The 23,240-nt window shown below is 45.8% G+C and overlaps 1 protein-coding gene across 4 annotated transcripts in view; it reads right to left on the bottom strand.

Annotated features, from left to right (window-relative positions):
* The window catches only part of NSMF (NMDA receptor synaptonuclear signaling and neuronal migration factor), a 54,745-nt gene that overhangs the window by 16,938 nt on the left and 14,567 nt on the right, over positions 1 to 23,240 (bottom strand). For 2 of the 4 annotated variants that reach the window (XM_056860059.1, XM_056860060.1), the window contains exons 2-4: positions 10,699 to 10,760; positions 9,178 to 9,693; positions 4,175 to 4,250 (exon numbers count right to left, since the gene is read on the bottom strand). In XM_056860059.1, the coding sequence (XP_056716037.1) occupies positions 4,175 to 4,250; positions 9,178 to 9,693; positions 10,699 to 10,760 (654 nt within the window). Of the gene's footprint in view, positions 1 to 2,211; positions 2,281 to 3,031; positions 3,038 to 4,174; positions 4,251 to 9,177; positions 9,694 to 10,698; positions 10,761 to 23,240 lie in introns of all 4 variants that reach the window. The other 2 variants (XM_056860062.1, XM_056860061.1) reach the window with 2 other exon arrangements.

The following is a 23,240-nucleotide window of genomic DNA, read 5'->3' as shown; positions in this document are numbered from 1 at the left end:
AGTAGCCACTTGAAGGTCTCTTCAAATTCTTCCGAGAACAAGCTGCCACCACCCAGTTTCTCAGCCACATTCAGCAATGCCCCCTCCCAACCCTAACAACGCAGCTGCAATAACCCCATTTGCTTGCTCCTGTAGACTGTACCAGGCGCAGTTTGGCACAAGCGCTTCTTCAGAGCCAAGGAGATTGAGCAGGCCAGCCTAGCACCAGAAGGGGAGGGGGAGAGACAGCATGTGTTTCAAGCTCACATCTCCTATCAAACATGCACTAGGTTCAAAGCAAGGATCTGGGATACAGGAGAGGAGGGAAGAGTGTAGCACTGCAGTTTGGGATCCTGCCAAGGCCAGGCAGCAGAGACCAGCCAGCCAGCCTGGTTTCAGATTCAACCACTCACAAGGTCTGACCCTGCCAGGCTTCAGGAGGTGATGCGGGTAGCTAAGCCCTTCCTCGGCCCCCCACAGTAGCATGCGCTCAGCCTCGCTCCCTCCCAGCTGGAAAGGCAAAAGCAGTGAGGACTGAACCGCCACAACCTCCTGGTTGCGTCCTAAGTACAACTGCTCAGAAAGGAGTCAACTTCCCCTAGATGGAACTAACATCATTTGGAGGAACTCTGCACTCCCTCACAACCTTCTTAAAGGGAAACTTTCAAGATAGCTTTCCATCCTTTATTTTTTCAACCAAAACCGAAGTATAATTCCCCACCTTGCACAACAAAACCAAGCTCGTCAGAGCCCAGGAAAATGTGTGGCTTTTTTCTTTGTAAAGGAGTTGGAATACAATGGCGACTTAGGGGGCATGAGCTGCTTCAAACCTTGTCACTGCCACAAACCTGCTCACTTTATGCTTTAGGCAGACAGCTTTCAGCTTCAGCCACTGTATCAGCAATACGTGGATAATAGTACCGGCTTTGGATTAGGGAAGGAGCCCCGTGGCACAGAGTGGTAAGCTGCAGTACTGCAGTCCAAGCTCTGCTCACGACCTGAGTTCAATCCCAAGGGAAGTTGGGTTCAGGTAGCCGGCTCAAGGTCGACTCAGCCTTCCATCCTTCCGAGGTTGGTAAAATGAGTACCCAGCTTGCTGGGGGTAAAGGGAAGATGACAGGAGAAGGCTCTGGCAAACCACCCCGTAAACAAAGTCTGCCTTGGAAACGTCAGGATGTGACGTCACCCCATGGGCCAGGAATGACCTGGTGCTTGCACAGGGGACCTTTACCTTTTTGGATTAGGGAGACAAAAGTATCTGAAGAGCACCAAACACTTCTGAAATGCTACACAAATGGTAAGCCTTTGGCTGGCTCTAAACCACAGTTGTTGCTAGGTATTTTTGTGCTCACAGGAAGGCATCTACTGTTCAAACGAGGGCACTTTTTAATCCAAAGCCATTGTAACGGCAAATTTGAAAGAACACATTTTCATTCTGGGGCAAGGATGATAGACTTCCATACTATTGGAGCCACAAGGTCTCCGAAGAATGTTTGCCACACAGACAGCCTACCACACAAGTGGCCAGGGCCCATAATAAAGCTGATGTTCTCTACCCCACTAGGGCTTCACCAGTATGGAGCAGATTGCTACTGCTGCCCTACATATCTGTCCTTCCTTCATGTAGCCAGGGAAACAAACCCAAAATACAGACACAACATTAAACTATGGGATACCTGTTTCCTACAGCACAAAAAACCATTTCCCCCCTTCTTCTTTGGAAGGAAACTGAACAAACTTTTTACCGCAGCTGGGTTACACATTCTGTCAGGTTGCCAGGGGACAAATAAAATAGCTCTGGAAGGGATAGGTTCAGCCCATGAAGATGCACATTGACTAACTGAATCCAAGGAAACACTTATTTCTTTCTCACCTTGATGGGTGTATGAAAACATTGCTTAGGCATTTCTATTTTCAGCCACCCATTTATTTACAGGAAGAGCAAAAAATAAAGTTCTACACGCTGGAGTCTCAGCAGATATTTGGCATCAAGCTCTCCCCAAGTTTGGTTTAGAACTCCACTGTGACAGTGTCCCACTAAGAATACGGGAACTGCCATACTTATGTCCCGCAGCATGTTCTCTGAAAAGATTCCCGGCATGGATACTGGGCATCTGTATCAATTTACCCATCAGCTTAAAAAAAAAAAGTAGCGCTGGTGCCCCCTGCAGGTGGCCCATGCAAATAACAAGGCAAGGATTGAACCCGTGCGAGGAAGAGATGCCCCCCTACCTCTGGATCAGAGCTGCAGAATCATTTTCCCGCTTCCTCCTCTTCCTCTCTGCGTAGCCCCTGAATGCCCTGGGAAACCAGTTTCAAGCCATTAAACCAACTAGAACAGCTTCAAAACTGGGAAACAACATGGGAAAAAAAATAACACAGGACAGAGAGCGGAAGCGCTCCCACTAGACGAGAGGTGAACCTCTCAAGATGAAAAGGAGGAGGAGGAGGCGACGCAGGCCACAAAATGATTCACAAACAAGACGGGAGAGAGGCTGAAAGAACAGACAAGGATGCTGAATGTATGGCACATATTGGTCCTAGGGAAAGGAAAACCAGGAGACTGCATCTTGCCAAAACACGGGGAAAGGGGGTTCAAAGATTCCAAGGACACGTTGACCCTACATCTCGCCACATTCATTTGGGTATGCTCCCCCTCTGTGGCATATGGAAGGGGGAAGCTTCCCATTGTTCACCTTCTACTGCTCCAAAAAGCAAATAGTCTAGAAGCCGGAGGGAAGGATTGTCAGTTTCTTTCCTCCCAATCTCCCTGGAATAGACTGCTGGTGAAGAAGAGGAGGGGAGAAGGGAGTCAGGAGTCAGAAGAGGAAGCAGAGAGAGGGTTGGCTCGATGCACAAGCTGTGACTCTTTGTTGTGAGTTGGGTTTGATCCACGATCTCTGATATGAAACAAGCTCAGCTAGACTGTCACTAATTAACTCATTTTGGTGCATTTACATATGAACAAAACAGTGTGGAAACTGGGGGTTTTCTCCAAAGACAAGTGATACAGGGATATGTTTGGGGAGGCAGCAATAATGGCTGTACTTACGAGATGCTGAAGATCCCGAAAAAAGCAGAGGGAGGAAGGAGAGAAAAAGATAGGTATTAGTGAAGAAATTCTTCCAAGCGAGGTCAATTTTTTTTTCTGCAGAAGCAACCCATTTTAAAATTAAAAAGGGGGAAAAAACCACTACATTTTGGAAGGATTATATTTCCAACACTGACCGAATTTGACTTCAGGTCTGTCAAAACTGCAGCAGGGAATCACTATACCAACAGCACAAAACACAATACACGCCATCCTTAATCATATTGCGGCAAACCTCTGGCAAACAGAACTTAATGGGCATGTGGCTTTCCTGTTGGAATTAGCATGTAATATATGGGGAGATAGTGCCATTCAGCAAACATTCACGCAGATGCTACCATGCAAGGAAATGGTGACCACTGCCACTTCCAAAGAGCGCAGAAGCACTTAGAGTTGAAACACACTCATTGTGAGCCAAGAAAACACAGCTCAACCAATGGGAAGAACCAAAACAAAGGACATTTCGTAGGAAAGCAGGAGCGACTAACAAAAGGCAGAAATCATTCATTCTTGTTACCCTTTGCTCATCCTCCCTTTGCCTCTCCCTCCCAGTTGAAATTTACAATGAGGGGTAACAACCTAGTATCATAGAATCATAGAGTTGGAAGGCAGCACCAGGGTCATCTAGGCCAACCCCCTGCACAATGCAGGAAATTCACAACTACCTCCCCCACACACACCCGGTGACCCCTACTCCATGCCCAGAAGATGGCCAAGATGCCCTCCCTCTCATCATCTGCTTAAGGTCATAGTCAGCATTGCTTAAAAACCTCCAGGGAAAGAGCGTTTACCACCTCCCGAGGAAGCCTGTTCCATGGAGGAACCGCTCTAACTGTTAGAACATTCCTCCTAATGTCTAGAAGGAAACTTTTTTGATTTAATTTCAACCCGTTGGTTCTGGTCCGACCTTCTGGGGCAACAGAAAACAACTTGGCACCTGTCTTTCTTGTGATGCTGGTCTGTGAATGCCATGAATGTGGATGGGATTATATAAAGAGACCAACTAAGATAACGACAAAACTGGGTAAGGAATTGAGCATGTAGACTTTTCGCTGCCAAAGCAGCTTGCGGGACCCCTCCCTCCCTGACCATGGTCTTCCTTACGCTTGCATAGTTGTTGTAGCTGTTTGGAAAGTGAACAGGTTCTCTTTGGGAAACCAGGTCCTGATCGGGACATCCTCTGGAAGATGAAAAAAACAAACAAACATCAGTGAACCTCTGGGAAAAGAAACAGGGAGCCCTAATCAGAAGAGCAATCAAAATCTTGGTGAGCCACACGGTGATTATGTTTGGTCTTTGGCACTCAGCACATTAGACCAGGGCACTGCAGGATATTTTATTTATTTAGACATTTACACTTTGCTTTGCTCCCCGATGGGGAACCAAGGTCACCCTGCACGTTTCCATGGCAAAGTAGGTATTAGAACTCCGGTCTCCTAGTCTGACATTCTAACCACTACACCATGCTGGTTTCTCAATGAAAGTGGTTAAATTCTATGTACCAGTATATTGCAGAGTTATTGTGACTCTAAATTCTGTACTGGCAACAGCCGGATATCTCAACGTCTAGGTTTTGTGGATGACCAGAGTTTGCCTATTCCATTCCTTTTATTGCTTCAGTAGTTTGCTCTGACCCATGTTGTGCTCCTTCTAGAGTAATTAGGAGAACTTCCAGAATTACTTCTGAAATCAGAACACGCACAATTGGTCACAGCCTGGAGTCCCTGCAATCCATTTGTATTGTTGTGTGTTAATGACTTGTGCACATGTGCATCCACAAAATACCACAAAGGCAATACTGATTTGACTGTATGTGAATGGATAAGGATTCTTTCGGAATGGTGCTTTACTGACACCTGCAAAGTATTGATAAAACATTGCACAAAAGGATCTTCGTGCATTTATGTGAACGCTCATATCAACATTGGTTGTTTCAGTGTTGTTTATTTAACAGTAACAATGGAAGGGGAGATACACAAATGCATTGAAGGAACTGAACACTGTAGCAAGCTGTGTGCACACAGCGCTCAGTATAAAATTCAGAAATTTATAAATGGAACAATGGATAATTCCCAATGAACCATTTCCAGTGCAGAAAAAACGACCAGATAACTTGGAACTAAAATATTGGGAGAAATTTTAGACACGCTCCTTTTTTATTGCCCAGCAGTTGACTCAAAGAGAGAGAGGTTTCCTACAGCTGTGGACAAGAGTCCTGGTTAGACTCGCAGAAAGTTGACTTCCTGATGGCAAGCAGTAACAAGGCAATGCAAAAAGTTGCACCATTTGTTTTTTGCTTTGGCCAAAAAAATTCTGTTTTGTGCACTTTTGATCTACATTCTCAGCCCAACATAGCTTCCAGATCAGCTTTTTGACATCATGCCAGAACCTTTGTGGAATGAGATATCTAGGGCTGCCTGTATTTAATAATCACACTACACAGGCTGTGAATTCACCACTGTGTACAGGACTCAAGGAGCATGTACTTAGGATCTACTTAGAAGTAAGCCCCATATTTGTCAGTGGTGCTTACTCCTAGGAAAGTGTCCTTGGATTACATCCTAAGTATCTAGCCCTGGTGACTACAAATATAGGTTTTATACTTTGCAAGCAACAATATATAGTCTCAGAAGCCAAATGACTGAACATGATTTCCAGTCTGCGTGTGCCAGCTTGTGTGTATGGCGTTTCAGTGTCCTTCACTAGTCCCCATGGGTAGTAAATGCAGAATACATTGTACATTTATAACAAATATATTAATGTAATTTACATAATATATGCAGTGTGAATGGAAGCTAGTATTTTTTTAAAAAAAGTGTTCCCCATAAGGCATGATAAAATTGTTGCTAAAAAAATACAGAGTACTGCTTAAATCTTTACAGAGACCGATAACCAACCACAGGAACTCATACAAGTGGTTGGACACTAACAGCTTTTCCACTGGCACAAGAGGGAAAAGGAAGCCCCTTTTGACCCCTGAAAATGCTTTTTGGGGAGATCGTAAAGCCCTCATGAACAAAAGCCATGCAGGGCAGAGTTGAAGGAGAGAAGCCTGCCTCTACTTCCACTTCGTCTTGCCCCTGTGGAAAAGCTGGTAGGATCCAACCCAAGGAATACAGTTCAAAAGAATACAAAAAAGAGCATTCTTTCAGAAACACACAAACTGGCACACATACTAAAAAAGCCCACAGAAGTTCAGGATCCAGTTGAGGACATGTGAGTTGGAAATATATTCTTCCACTGCTAATGACAACTTAAAACCACATAATGAAGCACCAGATCAGGAGACTGGCAGTCCTTCCTGCAGATATGGGTCTGGCAAACAGCAGGAGGACCAATTCAGACGCTCCATTGCTAGATAAGCAACAGAGTAGTTAGACGGGTGGGCTCTGAGCCATGAAGTAGCAGGTTCAAATTCCATCTCAGAAAGTGCTTTAACAGAAAGTACCAAAATACAATTCAAACAACCAAAAGATATACTAAACACATCCTTGGTGGATTCCAATTCACTGGGTGGGCCAATGCAGGCCTCAGACTCCAAGCTACGGTAGGGTTGCCAGGTCCCTCTTCGCCACTGGCGGAAGGATTTTGGGGCAGAGCCTGAGGAGGGCGGGGTTTGCGGAGGGACTTCAATGCCGTAGAGTCCAATTGCCAAAGCGGCCATTTTCTCCAGGTTGACTGATCTCTATCTGTTGGCGATCAGTTGTAATAGCTGGAGATCTCCTGCCACCCCCTGGAGGTTGGCACCACCTACGGGCTAAGAGTCAAGAGCCCTTTGGCTTGTGGCCAAGGGCTCGCGCCTCTGGTTCCACCTAGACCAAGTACCTGCGAGCACAAAGGAGCATAAGGGAGACGCACCCTCTGCACAGATCTTACTCAGATTCTGCTAGCAAGGTGTTTCAGGCCACTGAGAAGGGGGAAAGAGATCTTTTAATGGTACTTCACAATAGGCACTGCTGGCATATTCTCTCACCCTGAATATAAATTTGACTTCTTTAAGAAACTTGGAACAGGACTGCTGAGTGTGCATAGATTTGACTCCTGGATGCAGCACCTGAATTTTAAATCCAAAATTAGCCAGAACTTTTTCAGCCGACAATGCCTAAGAGAGCACAAGGATAGAACGAGCTGTTCAATTCCACACAGGATGACAATTTCACCCCCTGCTCTGCCAGGCTGAGCCACTGTTGGCAGAATTACAAATTCAGTGTCAGAACACACAGCGCTGCACAATGGATGCGTTGTCAAGGAAGACGCTGGGGCCTCCATTAGGCTGCCTTCCAGGTATTTGCACAATGGTTAAGGGCCGGCGTGAACCAGCTTAGAATACCGTAAGGATCCTTAAAAGGGGATCTAGCAGAGACAAAGCAAGTACAAAGAAGAACAATTAAAATGGTGCAGGGGCACTCATCTTTCTTAAAAAGGCAAAGGTCCCCTGTGCGAACACCGGATCATTCCTGACCCATCGGGTGACGTCACATCCCAAAGTTTTCTAGGCAGACTTTGTTTACGGGGTGGTTTGCCAGTGCCTTCCCCAGTCATCTTTTCTTTATCCCCAGTAAGCTGCGTACTCATTTTACCAACCTCGGAAGGATGGAAGGCTGAGTCAACCTTGAGCCGGCTACCTGAACCCAACTTCCGTTGGGATCGAACTCAGGTCGTGAGAAAAGGTTGGATTGCAGGACTGCAGCTTACCACTCTGCGCCACGGGACTCTTTCACCTTTCTTAGGAAGAACATAAGAAGTGTCTTGCAGAATCAGACCAATGGCTGACCCTGTTTCCCAGCCACCAGTTCCCTCCAAAGGCCTACAGAACAGCATGAAAACACACCTGAAACTGCCTTATCAGACCATCAATCCATCAAGGTCAGTATAGTATCTACTCAAGCTGCCAGTGGCTCTCCAGGGTCTCAGGTAGAGGTCTTTACATCACCTACTGCCTGGGCCTTTATAACTTGAGATGCCAGGGATTGAACTCGGGATCTTCTGGATGCAAAGCAAAGGCTCTACCACCGAGCCACAGCCCTTCCACAGCACGGAGAAAACACCCCTGTTGCTGCACGTACACGCACACACACACCCTGCCTCTGAACCTGGAGGTGTGATTTAGACATCACAACTACCAGTTCTCAAGGGACACCCCCACCATGAATTTTCCTCATCTCTCTAAAGCCATTTCAAGTTTCAGCCACCACTGTACCTGTGGCAGTGAGTTCTACTAGCAAACTGTGCATTGTCTGAAGAATTACTTCTTTTGTCTGTCCTGAATCAACTGCTGATCAACTTCATTCTGTGATCCTATGTTTCAGTAAGAAAATGTATTCCACCAGCCTCTCAAAATGCATCCTAGGTGGGTCCAAATGCAGTGGATTACAAACACATTACAAAATGTTATGATGACAAAAACAGTCCATGACTGGCAGCTAGCCAACAGCAAACCAAAGAGACACCACGATGGATAGCCGTGTTAGAAAAGAGCAAGAGTCCAGTAGCGCCTTAAAGACTAACACAATTTCTGGAAGGGTATGAGCTTTCATGAGCCACAGCTCACTCCTTCAGACACATGTTTCACTCAATGCATAATTATCTTGTGGAATTAACTGCGACGGATGCAGATGGATTTCTAAAAGGAATAGATGAAACTAGGCCATACATACATATTTGTTTGGAGGTTCTAGCAGGGGAGCGCAGCTATCGTATACCCTTGACCAAAGAACGGTACACTCCTTCTATCTGGGATGGTCGTCCTCTTCCACCGAGCGCGCAGCTTCGGGAGGGACGCACATGGAGCGGTGAGGGAGGCAGGGGACACCCGCCTAGCCAGATCAGCCGAATCAACCCTGGTGATCAATGGGGTGACAGATGTCGCAGCCAGATCGCCCTCATAAAACTAGGTCTATCTGCAGCTGTCAGCCATGATAACTACAAGGAACCTACTTGTTCTGTGGCAGTCTACCTCCAAGGACTGGATGCCGGGTATAAGCGATGGAGGATGAGCTTCCAAAGGGCATCTGGCTGCCCGTTCTTGGAGTCAGCAAGAAGGTCTAGAGTAGACGGTCCTTTGGTCTAGCTAAAACGGCAGCCCTTTTTATTGATTCTTCACTCACCTGACACACGGTCAATGCTGTACATCCTTTCCAACTTTTTCCGGCGCCAGCCGGTCTCGCCAGCCTGATGGTGATGGTGATGGTGATGATGCTCAAGATCAAAGGTATGCTGTGAAGGAGGGGCCAACTGGACACAGCCAGGACACTCCTTGGAGTCCTGCCGGTTGCTGGTCCAGCCATCTTTGCAATGCCTGCTAATGTTATGGGCGCTGCCAGCGTTCTGCAGGGGCTGCCCCTGGGAGCACTCCTCCTCCTCTTCCTCCTCGGCCTCAGGCCCTTTGATGACCACCAGCTCCATGCTCTCGCTCTGGTGCTGGGACAGCATGGGCCGCTCGCCGGAGATGGTGTAAACCCGGGGCTTGGGGCCCTCTCCTGTCAGCTTCTCACCACGCTCCTCCGAGAAGCTCCTTTCAAACTTGCCATCGGAAATGAGCGAAAGCCGGCGCTTGTTCTGGGCAGCCTGGTGCATCTCTGGAGAGTCTTCTGGTCCCATGTAGGATTCTGCCAACAGGTGATCTTAAAAATGCAATCAGAACTCTTTGCACTGAACAGAAAACGCTACACAAAAGGCAACAGCTTCTGCAATGATAACGGGCTGGATTCTGAGATCTGTATCAATCATGCAAACAGAGAAGATTCACACACTTTTTCTCATCTGCTTTCGCTAGTTAGAAAGAGGGGCAAGGAATTCCATACCCAACCACTCAAAATCTTGGAGACCTCCCCGGGCATTGCTCAGATACTTGCAAGCACATATTTGCAAGTGCAACTATAATGACTAGAAATTTGCTTTAACAATACTCCCCTGTTGCCAAAATCCCACATCCTCAGGAAGCCAAATTATCCCCCCCATTCTGCCTTTTTGCTACACTTTTGCAGAATTACACCACACATCATAAATACAACCATGTGCATATATTATGCAGATCAAACATATTAGCATAAGGTAGATTGCATATATACAGCTTCCACTAAGAATGCAGTGAGTGATGCAGAAGTCATTTTAGTATGCCAGAATGTATTTTTAACAGCAAAAAAAAAAACCACATTTGAATGCCTTATATCGTCAGACCTTTGGTCTGTGTAAACCAATAATGTCTACTCTGACTGACAGTAGCTCTCCAGAGTCCTAGGCAGAGAAAGATCTCTCTCAACCCCTATTTACTAGAGATCCTTTAACTGGAGATGGGGGAAGGGCTATGGCTCAGTGGTAGAGCATCTGCTTGGCATGCAGAAGGTCCCAGGTTCAATCCCTGGCATCTCCAGTTAAAGGGATTAGGCAAGCAGGTGATGTGAAAGACCCCTGCCTGAGACCCTGGAGAGCTGCTGCCGGTATGAGTAGACAATACTGACTTTGATGGACCAAGAGTCTGATTCAGAATGAGGCAGCTTCATGTGTTCATGCGTTCATGTGATGCTAAGGATTGGACCTGGGACCTTCTGCATCATATGAACAGCAGCCCCCCACAAAAACAGCCCACCCCATAAATGAAAAGCCCCTGCATTTGTGATGCCTCCTACCTGAGCCATTCCTGCCTTCAGGATGGTTTTGGGACAGGTAGTCTCCAAAGGCCCTGGCCGCTCTTGATGCAGCCAAGTGTTAGCGCATGGAAAAGGAGAGAGAGAAGAACAACAGAGAAAGGAGAAAGGTTAGCAGCCACACCAGGAATGTCCTGTTCCAAAATTCTTTTTCATTCCTACTCATCCAGCATGGGGTAATGCAGCAGGTCTCAACCTCTGCTGACCCAGGACAACCCCCCCTTCCAACAAAATCTAGGATCAAGTTTTAATTTTTCTTCTGTGTATACATCCTACAAGAGTCACTAGAAAAGACAGTCATGCTAGGAAAAGTTGAGGGCAGCAAGAAAAGAGGAAGACCCAACAAGAGATGGATTGGCTCGATAAAGGAAGCCACAGCCCTCAGTTTGCAAGATCTGAGCAAGGCAGTCAAAGATAGGACATTTTGGAGGACATTGATTCATAGGGTCGCCATGAAGCGACTTGACAGCACTTAACACACACATACATTCTACTCTCTTGTCTTTCTTGAGGCATATGAACATTGGTTTAACAGTCTTTCCTTCTCCAAAAAGAACCCTGAGTATTGTACTTGTGTGTGTACAGGAAGAAGTAGAGATCTCAAAGAGAATTCTTAGCACTAACATGAAGCTACAATTCATAGGATTTTAGAGGGTTGGGTGTGTAGGTAGATTAACAGTTAAATTAGAACGGCTAAAAACTAGCAGTAGTGCACACGTAAATACGGCTGTAGGAGTGCATGCTCTCTTCTTCTCACTCTACTTTTTATGTATTTTATTTAAAACGTTTATATCATGCTTGCCCCAGCAAAGTTCAAAGAGGCTAACAGCCCAAGTTAAAAACAGCCATTACATTTCAAAGTGCATGTGTGTTAAGTGCCATCAAGTTGCTTCTGACTTATGCCGACCCTATGAATTAATCACCTCCAAAACTTCCTATCGTTAACAACCTTGCTCAGGTCTTGCAAACTGAGGGTTGTGGCTTGCTTTATAAAGTCAATCCATCTTATGTTGGGGCTTCCTCTTTTCCTGCTGCCTTCAACTTTTCCTAGCATTATTATCTTTTCCAGTGACTCTTGTCTTCTCATAATGTGACCAAAGTATGATAGCCTCAGTGTAGTCATTTGAGCTTCTACAGAGAGTTCAGGCTTGATTTGATCTAGAACCCACTGATTTGTCTTTTTGGCAGCCCATGGTATCCAAAAAAACTCTCCTCCAATGCCACATTTCAAAGGAATCAACATTTAAAGCCTCACCCATAAATAAGGCATCATACCCCCACAAACCTCAAGAAGAGGCAAATTTTGCCACTCAGAGAAACAACAATGCCCACTCACTATCTAGTACTGTCAGCAAAGACCTCTGGTAATCTGGGACTTGCACATATCCCTAAAGGACGAGTGGGGCTGTTTCCATACAGTAGTGCAGTTTTCAGGAGCATCCACATGGCCCTGTACTCTATTTGTCCAGCGTGGTGTAGTGGTTAAGAGGGGTGGTTTGGAGCTGTGGATTCTGATCTGGAGAACCAGGTTTGATTCCCCACACCTCCACATGGGTGGTGGAGGCTAATCTGGTGAATTGGATTTGTTTCCCCACCCCTCTACACGAAGCCAGCTGGGTGACCATGGGCTAGTCACACTCTCTCAGCCCCACCTACCTCACAGTGTGTCTGTCGTGGGGAGGGGAAGGTAAGCTGGTTTGATTCTGCCTTAAGTGGTAGAGAAAGTTGGCATATAAAAACCAACTCTTCTTCTTCATCATCTACGCCCTCCCCCAACTTTCCTAGCATTTTCCCTGAACTTGGTTTTGTGTGATCTTTTTGCAGAGATCACAGCCAAGGTGTCTTTGAATGCCATGTAGATGAGAAGGTGTACATTTTTGGGGGCCCACCCACATCAGCATCATTTTCCTTACCCCAGCGTCACAGCTGCTATTCCTCCCACCACCCAGGGTTTTTTTTGGGGGGGGGGTTAAAAATGGTAATTGCTAGATCACCATAGCAATATAATGGACTATTTATACAATGTAGTAGTTGCCAGCTTTCATTTTCTCACTGCTTTCACTCCACAACAAAAAGTTCTAGAGATTTACTTTATTATTTTTGTTTGAAAAAAAGAACGCTGGGAAGTAGTAGACTGTGACAATACCCGTCTATAATGCCATAGCAATTACAATTTTTACAAAAAGCTCTTCGGTGAAAGAGGGAATGGTGGTTGCAGGGTTTTCATAAGTGCAAGGAAAATACCAGGAAAACATTGGTGTGGGTGCTCTGTTGCCATCGCAAGTGCATCTGCATTTGTAGAAGCAATGAGACCCACGCAGAGAATTGCCCCTGCATGACAGCAGACAGGTCAGAATTTGGCATATTACTTCAGGGAAGCTGCTCTGGAGCCTGGGTAAGGGGGAGAGTAACTACAGAAAAAGACCCCCCGTGGTGCAGAGTGGTAAGCTGCAGTACTGCAGTCAGAAGCTCTGCTCACAATCTGAGTTCGATCCCGACGGATGTCGGTTTCAGGTAGCCGGCTCAAGGTTGACTCAGACTTCCATCCTTCTGAGGTCGGTAAAATGAGTACTCAGCTTGCTGGGGGTAAAGGGAAGATGGCTGGGGAAGGCACTGGCAAACCACCCTATAAACATAGTCTGCCTAGTAAACGTCGGGATGTGACGCCACACCATGGGTCAGGAATGACCCGGTGCTTGCACAGGGACCTTGATCTTTTTAACTACAGAAAAAGCCCAATCTGACACCAACCATATTGCCTGATAAGAAGGGATGGTTAGGAGAGATTCCTGGGGGGGACCTTCATACACACACAGGTCTACACCAGGAAAAATTGTCCCTCAAATACGTGGGCCCCTGGGACGTGAATGTTTATGCAAATACTGTGGTGCCAATGACATGAAAAGTGGCATCGTAACTCCACTTGTGGGCAGCATCCAGCAGCTGGCCAGGAGGAACATTCACTGGGAATACACATACATACATATACACACACACTAGAGTTGCCAGGTCCCTCTTTGCCACCAGCGGGAGGTTTTTTTGGGCAGAGCCTGAGGAGGGCAAGCTTTGGGAAGGGGAGGGACTTCAATGCCATAGAGCCCAATTGCCAAAGCGGCCATTTTCTCCAGGGGAACTGATCTCTATCGGCTGGAGATCAGTTGTAATAGCAGGAGATCTCCAGCTATCGTAGTTGGAGGTTGGCAACCCTAACACACACACACTGACCAGGAAAGGAATCCTCTGCCCCCAAACGTTCACTAGGCGCATGGAGAATTTGCACATCCCTTCTCTTCCAGATTCAGGGGGTGCACCAAGCATGCTTTGCTGAGGGCCCCCCCAGAATGGTCGTGGAACACACACAGCCCTTTTCTCAGTCACTGCCAGCCAGTGACTGTCAGAGAGAAGGAGCTAAAGGGAACTTCCATATTCAGAGGCAGTAAACCTCTGAATCCCAGTGCTAGGAGGCAACATCAGGAGAAGGCCTTGGGCTCTATTCCCTGTTTGCTGGGCCCCAGAGCAGCTGGTTTGGTCACTAAATGAAACAGGATGCTGGGCCTAATAGACCATTGGTCTGATCTAGCAAGACTCTTATTATGTTCTTAATGGGAGAGTCAACCACCTCCTAACACAGGATTAAATAAGCAACAAAAATCTTGATTAACCAAATGTTTGGTGCCGGCAATTTTCTCTAGGCAAAGCTGTAAAAAGAAGTAAATGGTGACAATTAGGATTCCAAAACATTTTCCCAGCTCAGCCCAATGCATGCAAAGGGATCACACAGACTTCAGAAATGGGCAAAACCACCCAGCATGTTGAAGTTCCACTATAAATACAACAGACATCTAATCTGCTCTAACAGCTGCCGCCTGGGGTACCCTCAATATGGATTGTAAACTGGCGGTGGAGAAGAGTGATGTTAACTTTTCCCCTTGGTGCCATGTCCTCAGTCAAACATGCCACCTTGGTCTAGTTTTAGCCCCAGTGGGGGCGGGGGGAAGACATGCACAGTAATCTGGCCTGTCTTTTTCCCCTACCAGGACTTAAAGCAGCCCAAGTGGAGGGGGTGATTGGGGAAATGATGAAAGGAGGAAGAGGTAACCCACACACTTCTCATGACTGACTCATGTAGACCCAATCTATGGAGTGTTCCAGGCACGAGTGGAGCAGAGGTGGTTGGCCACTGCCTTCCTTTGCACAACACCCCTGGTCTTCCTCAGTGATCCCCCACCAAAGACAACCCTAAAGGGATAGCTACCCAGCTAATAGGGAGGAGGAGGAAGAGGAAGAAGAGTTGGTTTTTATATGCCGACTTTCTCTACCACTTAAGGGAGACTCAAACCAGCTTACAATCACCTTCCCTTCCCCTCCCCACAACAGACACCCTGTGAGGTGGGTGGGGCTGAGAGAGCTCTAAGAGAGCTGTGACTAGCCCAAGGTAACCCAGCTGGCTTCGTGTGTAGGAGTGGGGAAACAAATCCAGTTCACCAGATGCGCCTCCGCCGCTCATGTGGAGGAGTGGGGAATCAAACCCTCCAGATCAGAGTCCTCCGCTCCAAACCCCCCTCTTAACCACTACACCACACTGGAGAGGTGAAACTGACTAGCAAGATCCATTTCACTCTGCTCACGGAGGTGAATGGGAGGAATCACAAGCTTCAGCTCACCCCTCTTCCGATTAGTTTTCCCTTTGCAAAAGAAAGGCAGTTTCTCTGTTCGTTTTGTGCAAACACACTCAGCATGACAGCTCAATGATGCTAAGGCTTTGATTTTTAAAATAAGGCTTGTGGAATGCATCGACCCCCGCCTCCCCGCCCCCACCCCGGTTCTAGGTTGTGGCTGCAGCCTGCCTGGCTGAACAAATGTCCTGAGAATTTTCTGCTCACACGGGGTCTGATCTCCCCTCTCAAGACAAGTCTTTGTTTCTGACCTCCCTTGGTTCTAGCAAGCAGCCTGTTACGGCCATGCATGCACGATCTGCAGGTGCTGCTGTTGGCTCTGCTAATTGAGGAGGTAAATTAGAAGAATCCCAGCGGTGGCCCGAGATCTCGAAGCTCAGCACCCTGGAGCCTGTCACCTCCAAGCCACGCTTGCCGAGAGGGTTTTCTCATCCAAGAGGCTTTGAAATATAAGCCTTTAATTAGCATTTCACAACCCACTCCTTCGCTAAAAGTTGTTTGGAGCTGGCTGACTCCTGCTTGTGTCGAAAGCCCGATCCCCCACCCCGACCCCAGTAATAATGCCTCTCTGGCAACATTGAATATCTTGGCATGGCTCCATTCTCCCCCAGATAAAGGCAGTGGGGAGCAACGAGGTCAACAAAGGCAGGAACGCAATGTGGACACAAGGGCCAAATCCCTAGATGCTTCCCCTCTTGTCCTCTTATCCCGTGGTTTCCGCAACTTCTTTTGTGGGGGGAGGGGTCTCCGCTATCATTCCCATCCCTGAATCAGGGAAAGCAGACAACAAACAAAAAGGGGGAAAGAAAAAGCCAACCTAAAAAACAAAAGCTGGCTGGGTGGAGAAAGACTAAATAATATGTAGAAATGTGTTTATTTTAAGGCGCTGATATCTTTATTAAAAACATTAAAAGTCATATTAAAAGAAAGCACCATGGCAACTAATACAGGTTGATAAACTTTAACCACAAACCAAACGCGTTTCGGCCCACTGGCCTTCATCAGTGGTATAATAAAATCCCTTGTAATGCACACAAACACATTATACAACATGAATAACAGTATTATAACAGAATTACAAGGGCCCAGATACATATGTTAGGGCTATATTCCAATTTGACTCTGTGCCCAATATATTTGACCAAATTTAAGAGCCCACTGTCGTGGAATACATACTAGTTGCTCTTTTCTGGGCTATGTTAGCCTCCCATAGAAAGTGTGCATACTAGTAGCAACCAGATAAACTAGTATCTGGTTGATTCCAGTACGCACACTTTGTAAATATCAACCTGTATTAGTAGCCATTGTGCTTTCTTTTAATATGACTTTTAATGTTTTTAATATAGATATCAGACCCTTAAAATAAATACATTTCTCTATATCATTTAGTCTTTCTCCACCCAATCTTTGGGTACTCACATGAACACATGAAGCTGCCTTATACTGAATCAGACCCTTGGTCCATCAAAGTCAGTATTGTCTACTCCGACCAGCAGTGGCTCTCCAGGGTCTCAGGGTGATGTCTTTCATATCACCTACTTTCTTAGTCCCTTTAACTGGAGATGCCGGGGATTGAACTCAGGACCTTCTGAATGCCAAGCAGATGCTCTACCACTGAGCCACAGCCCCACTCAGGGAAAACAGAACCAGAGAAGAACACAGCAAAGAATATATGCAGATAGAAATAGAGCATTCTCCCCTGTTCTCCTCTCCAAATAGCCTAGTAGTGAAAAGAGATGCATGCCCTCCAGCTCCCTTGTCCAGAAAAGAGGAAGGACAGGGGACAAACAGGCTGGCCAGCAGCAAGGCACCTGTAGCCAGAGGTTGACCACTACACCACCAGTTGCCAAACCATGCACGAAGGACACTGTCTGGACAGTCTTTGCCTGTGTTCCAATGCAAAACTAGAAGCAAGGGTACTTCTCTTCTTTCCCAGCTTGGAGGAGGGGGAGGAGGAGGAAGAAGGAGAGGAAGAAGAGTTGGTTTTTATATGCAGACTTTCTCTACCACTTAAGGAAGAATCAACCCGGTTTACAATCACCTTCTCTTCCCCTCCCCACAACAGACACCCTGTGAGGTAGGTGGGGCTGAAAGAGCTCGAAGAGAACTATGACTAGCCCAAGGTCACCAGCTGGCTTCATGTGGAGGGGTGGGGAACCAAACCCAGTTCTTCAGATTAGAGTCCACCGCTCCAAAGCACCGCTCTTAACCACTGAACCACACTGGCTCGCTGAGGTGACCCTCTCTCAAGTTGAAGGTTTGATCCATTGCTTCTGCTTTGGGAAGTAGTTCCACTGGAGTAGGTCTTATCACAAATGCATTATTTAAATCAAATCCATCTTGGTGGGCAGAGATCCTTGCTCCAGTATTTTCACAGATAAACATGTTTGGGGTTATCCCAAATTCCTGGAGACATACAAAGTTCTGATTTTTAAGAAGGGTCAATGTTTAAACCCAAGCTGTTTCCAACGAATCAGTATATTATCGCGTTTGGGTAAATTATATTCTTTATATTTATTGGGAATATTAATCGATTGGCTTGAACAGGGTGACATTTTGGGCCAGGAACAGATAGGGTTCAGCTCAGCTCTGAATCACTGTTTAGTGTTATACCAGCTGTCTTTATGCAGGATTTATCAATTTGAAAGGGGCCTTTGACACTATTGCTAGAAAAAGACTCTTGGAAAAGCTGCTGTATTGTATGATTGTCAAAAGGTTGCTGTGGTTATGGCGATGAGTTGACCGAATCATTAAACTTTGACAATGGTGTCAGACAAGATGCCTCTTGGCCCCATTTTTATTTAATCTATATATGAATTATCTTTTGACTCATTTTAATGAGTCTTGTCACCCACCTCGTTTGGCCAATTGTAATATGCCAGTTTTACTCTCTGCCGATGATACTATCCTAAGAACATAAGAAGATAAGAAAGGCCCTGCTAGATCAGACCAAGGCCCATCAAGTCCAGCAGTCTGTTCACACAGTGGCCAACCAGGTGCCATTAGGAAGCTACAAACAAGACGACTGCATTATCCTATTATCTACGATGGAAATTGGTCGTCAGAGATCTTTAAAAACCTTTTTGTAATATCGTGCTAGGGAAGCCCTGAGAATAAACCACCAGAAATCTAAAGTAGTTGCCTTCTCTAAAAAAAAGAAATCCTACAATTCAATCCTGGACATTTAATAGTGAATAAATCCAACAAGTAAAGGATTTTTCATATTTAAGTACGCTTTTTTCATCAGATTTGAAATAGAGATCGTATCAGTTGCTAAGGAATAAAACAAGCATTTGTGCTAGCGGCATATTCATCTTTTCCCCCCAAAATGGAGATGGGAATTATGATCCTGGTGCTGCCCAAGTTTTCAGTCTAATAGTTCCCCCTATAATTCTTTATGGAGTAGCCATAATTATTGCTTTGGTTAACGAAAATGTCAACCATTTACTCTTATTCTTTTTGTGGAAACTGTTAAATATTCACTCCTGTTCTTTAGGCAAGATTGGTACCATTGCATACATTCTCCTGGAGTGTCCACTGTATATTAACTTTAGAATATACTACATTTATCACTTTTGTCTCATCCCTATGGTTACATCTCTACTTGCCCATAAGGACTCCCCCCGAAAAACTTCTTTTACTCCTTTTGTCTGTTGGGTAATAAATGATCTAAAATAACTATTCACTGCTCAAGATCTATGCATCATAGAGCTTTTATCAGATGACAGGAAAGGAAGGAAAGGTACTTCTCTCCCAGGACATCTCATGCTCACTGCAGGAAGCCAACTGTAACAACCACTCAGACTGCTGCTGGCCCTTCCCAATTGTGTGGTGTAGCAGAAGACCAAAGCATGTTTCTGGAGAGCATCACAGAAAACAGATCCAAAACCAAGGATACATGCATACGGGCTCCGATCGGTATTATCTAAAGGCCCTTTCACATGCACAGAAAGCTATATTATCTTGAATGGGAAGGAACAACCAGGAGGAGAAAAGGGTCAGACAAGAAACCTGCTTGCTGTGAACACTCTTAAGGAAAGCTACAATAGCACAGTGATGAACCTGTGCAGTCCGCAGAGTAGGAATACAGAACAGGTGGGGGGGGGGAGACTGGAGCCCCTCCTCCCTCCCCGCTACAGTTCCAATCCAAATCAGGCCCCTTAAGTACTTTAGAATTGAGTTCCCAAGAGGAACTCGCAGATGGTGTCTTGCTGCCAGTCCTATGGGTGGGGGGTCACATGTTAAACTTAATGTATAGTTTGGGCCAAAGAAAATGGGCTGTAAACCAGGAAGTCCCCTGTTCAAGTCAAACCTCTGCCATAAACTCACCAAGTGGGGAGCAATCAGACCAGCCAAGATTAGGGGTGAAACACGGTACGGATGCAGGAACAAACTCTTTAGATGCTTCCCCCACAGGTATGGCCGCGCCTGCAATCTTGTTTCCTGGTTTGCACAACCATTCTATGAGCCTTTTTTGTGATGTGAGGAAGGGAAGGGAATGCTTCTCATCCGACTTTCTCAGCATCAACCACCACACTATATGGGGATCATAACCATCCAGGTTAAAGGGGCTGTTTTCAGGGGATGTGAAGTGCTCTGAATAATCTGAAGCACAATAATAATATTTAGCAATTTTACAAAGAGAGGCGGGGGATTTGCTCAGCACTAACCAGTATTTTTTCCACATGTGCCATGAAGAAAAAGAGGCAGCAATCGTACAGTTGCACACAGGTTACAGCTATGCAGAGTAATAAAAAACCTCTGTGTGCAATCCTTTTTTAAGGGGACCGTCTTTCATTCAGGATCACATTCCCTTCACGTACAACACAAGCAGTCCATAAGCCTGTCCTGATGTCCTAATTAGTGTGCCATTTCTAGTTTTCTCAGATTGGAAGTCAGAGCCGCAACATTAAGTACAAGCTTTACTGCAATGTCTACAATACGCGACAGTCACAAGGTGGTTATAAGGATCCTGGAAAGTACACGGTGAGCTCAATAGACTCCAAAGTACTCCATCAATGCTAATCATGGCGCCTTACGTTTTGCTCAGGCAAACATTTTGCAAAGCTCAACATAACAGCCACAGTCTGTCTTGTCCTTCGCTTAGACAAAAAACTGGCCGTCCATTCATCAGTTTCCATCTGAACAAAAACTCATTCCGTTGGCTGTTTTTCAATCCCACATAGATGCTCCAGGTGCCATCCTTCCTGCATTTTCTTGGGCACTTGAGCAAAGTTGCTGGCATCTTCAAAAGGTGCGGCGGCCTGTGTGCATATTGAGTTGTTTTTTTTAAAGCATCCCTCCCAAAAAGAACTGCTTTTAATCCCAAGAGGAAAATGCAGGGAAGTAACACAGGAGCAAGACAAAGCCACACTGGTCAAAATTTCAACAATGGGGCTGATGGGGAGAGACGTTCCCTAGGGGGAATTGGGCAGAAATCATCTCTTTTCATTATGACAGAGTCATTAATTTGGCAAGCGGGAGACGTTCCGCAGACCAGCCAGACTCAGGCTTCGGAAGGCACTTCTGCGGCAGAGGCAATTCCGCTTACAAAACGGAGCCTAAGGGAAAGCAACACACTTTGCATTGCAGCACCCAAAGGAAATGAAAGCAGATGAAACAGCAGCCAAGAAGGGAGACTGGGAGGGAGGCAGCGGGTACGCATTGGGTTTTCTCACCCATTGTGTACAACTGATGCAATCTGAGAGTGGAGATTGCTTGGAGGGGAGAGAAAGATGAGCACAAAGTTATCACTTCCAGAGACACGGAAGCAGCGCGAGGGTTGTTTCAACCATGCATTTCAACCCTATGAAGTCTGCAATGTTTCAAAGGCACAGTGCTCCCGTGCTTAAAACACAGCGACTAAAACGCACAGCGAAGAGATCTGAAGCTGCCCTTTGATGGAAGGTGCTTTTCAAATCAAGGAAAACAACATAGCTTCCACAAATGGAGCATTTGCACACTGAAGCATTCATGATCCAGGGCAAGATGAGGCAATGCGTAATGTAAATACAGAATCTCAGCCTTAGGTGCACAGAAAAAAAGAATCACACAATGCCTGGTTGTCAGGACACTACACAGTGACACACATAGAAATGTTAATTATATTCTTCTGCTCTTGCTAGGAGGGGTCAAAAGGCTTTGTATAGTTCATTCCTACTTCCCAAAACCACCTACACTCCTGCCACGCTACATAGTGACCAACACAATTCAGATCATGATATGCCCTGAATCACAGAGCAGATGCCCTGCAGGAAAGCAGTCGGAAGAGCAAATTGCTCTATGAGGCCTTTTATGCACGGTCTGTTTCCTCTGGATCTGCTGCTCTCTAACTACACAGTATTTGCAGTCAAATTTTCAAAACACTATGCACAGGGGCTTTTTACCCCAAAGAAATTCCAGGAGTACCTTGTGATCAATTATGCATGCCCAGTGAAAATGAGGAGCTTCTGAACCACATGTCGGTTTCCCTCCCCACCTACGAAAACACCGCTTTGTAACTGGCTGTGGTGTTTTTTTAAATACGTCACCAGCCCCACATTATTTCATTTGATCTGAACCGAGTGGTCATTTTATAGCCAAAGCAGAGAAGGGCCCGGACAACACCCCCCCCCCCCCCGGAACAATTTGTTTCTGTGTAACTCATAAGAACATAAGAAAGGCCCTGCTGGATCAGACCAAGGCCCATCAAGTCCAGCAGTCTGTTCACACAGTGGCCAACCAGGTGCCTCTAGGAAGCCACAACCAAGACGACTGCAGCAGCACCATCCTGCCTGTGTTCCACCGCACCCAAAATAATAGGCATGCTCCTCTGATTCTAGAGAGAATAGGTATGCAGCATGACTAGTATCCATTCTAACTAACAGCCATGAATACCCCTCTCCTCCATGAATATGTCCACTCCCTTCTTAAAGCCCTCCAAGCTGGCAGCCATCACCACATCCTGGGGCAGGGAGTTCCACCATTTAACTATGCGTTGTGTGAAAAAATACTTCCTTCTATCTGTTTTGAATCTCTCACCCTCCAGCTTTAGCAGATGACCCCGTGTTCTAGTATTATGGGAGAGGGAGAAAAACTTCTCCCTGTCCACTCTCTCCAAACCATGCATAATTTTATAGACCTCTATCATGTCTCCCCTCAGCCGCCTTCTTTCCGAGCTAAACAGCCCTAAGCGTCTTAACCGCTCCCCATAGGACAGTTGCTCTAGTCCCCTAATCATTTTGGTTGCTCTTTTCTGCACCTTCTCAAGCTCTGTAATATCCTTTTTTAGGTGTGGTGACCAGAACTGTACACAGTATTCCAAGTGTGGTCTCACCATAGATTTGTACAAGGGCAGTATGATATCAGCAGTTTTATTCTCTATTCCTCGTCTAATTATGGCCAGCATGGAATTTGCCTTTTTTACAGCAGCCGCACACTGAGTTGACATCTTCATTGAGCTATCCACTACCACCCCAAGATCCCTTTCTTGGTCTGTTGCTGCCAGCACAGATCCCATCAGTGTATATGTGAAGTTGGGATTTTTTGTCCCAATATGCATCACTTTACACTTACTCACATTGAATCTCATTTGCCATTTTAATGCCCATTCTTCCAGTACGCAGAGATCCTTCTGGAGCTCTTCACAGTCCAATTTTTTTTTTAAATAAATTTTATTGATTTTTTTAAAACTATAAATTCTCCATAATTTTGACAACAGTGTAAAAATAATATCACAATCACAATTATATTGATTGTTGTCTTAATTACCATTAAACACAAAAGTATAACAACTTCCCCATCACCTCCATCTACCTCTTAATAAAGTATTATTATCCTTCGTTAGCATGTACTGATCCTAGCATTAAT

Source organism: Euleptes europaea, chromosome 14 (genome assembly GCF_029931775.1).
Source record: "Euleptes europaea isolate rEulEur1 chromosome 14, rEulEur1.hap1, whole genome shotgun sequence".
Lineage (NCBI taxonomy): Eukaryota > Metazoa > Chordata > Lepidosauria > Squamata > Sphaerodactylidae > Euleptes > Euleptes europaea.
Note: the sequence above shows the minus strand (reverse complement) of the source record. Positions and strands in the feature narration are given on the sequence as shown.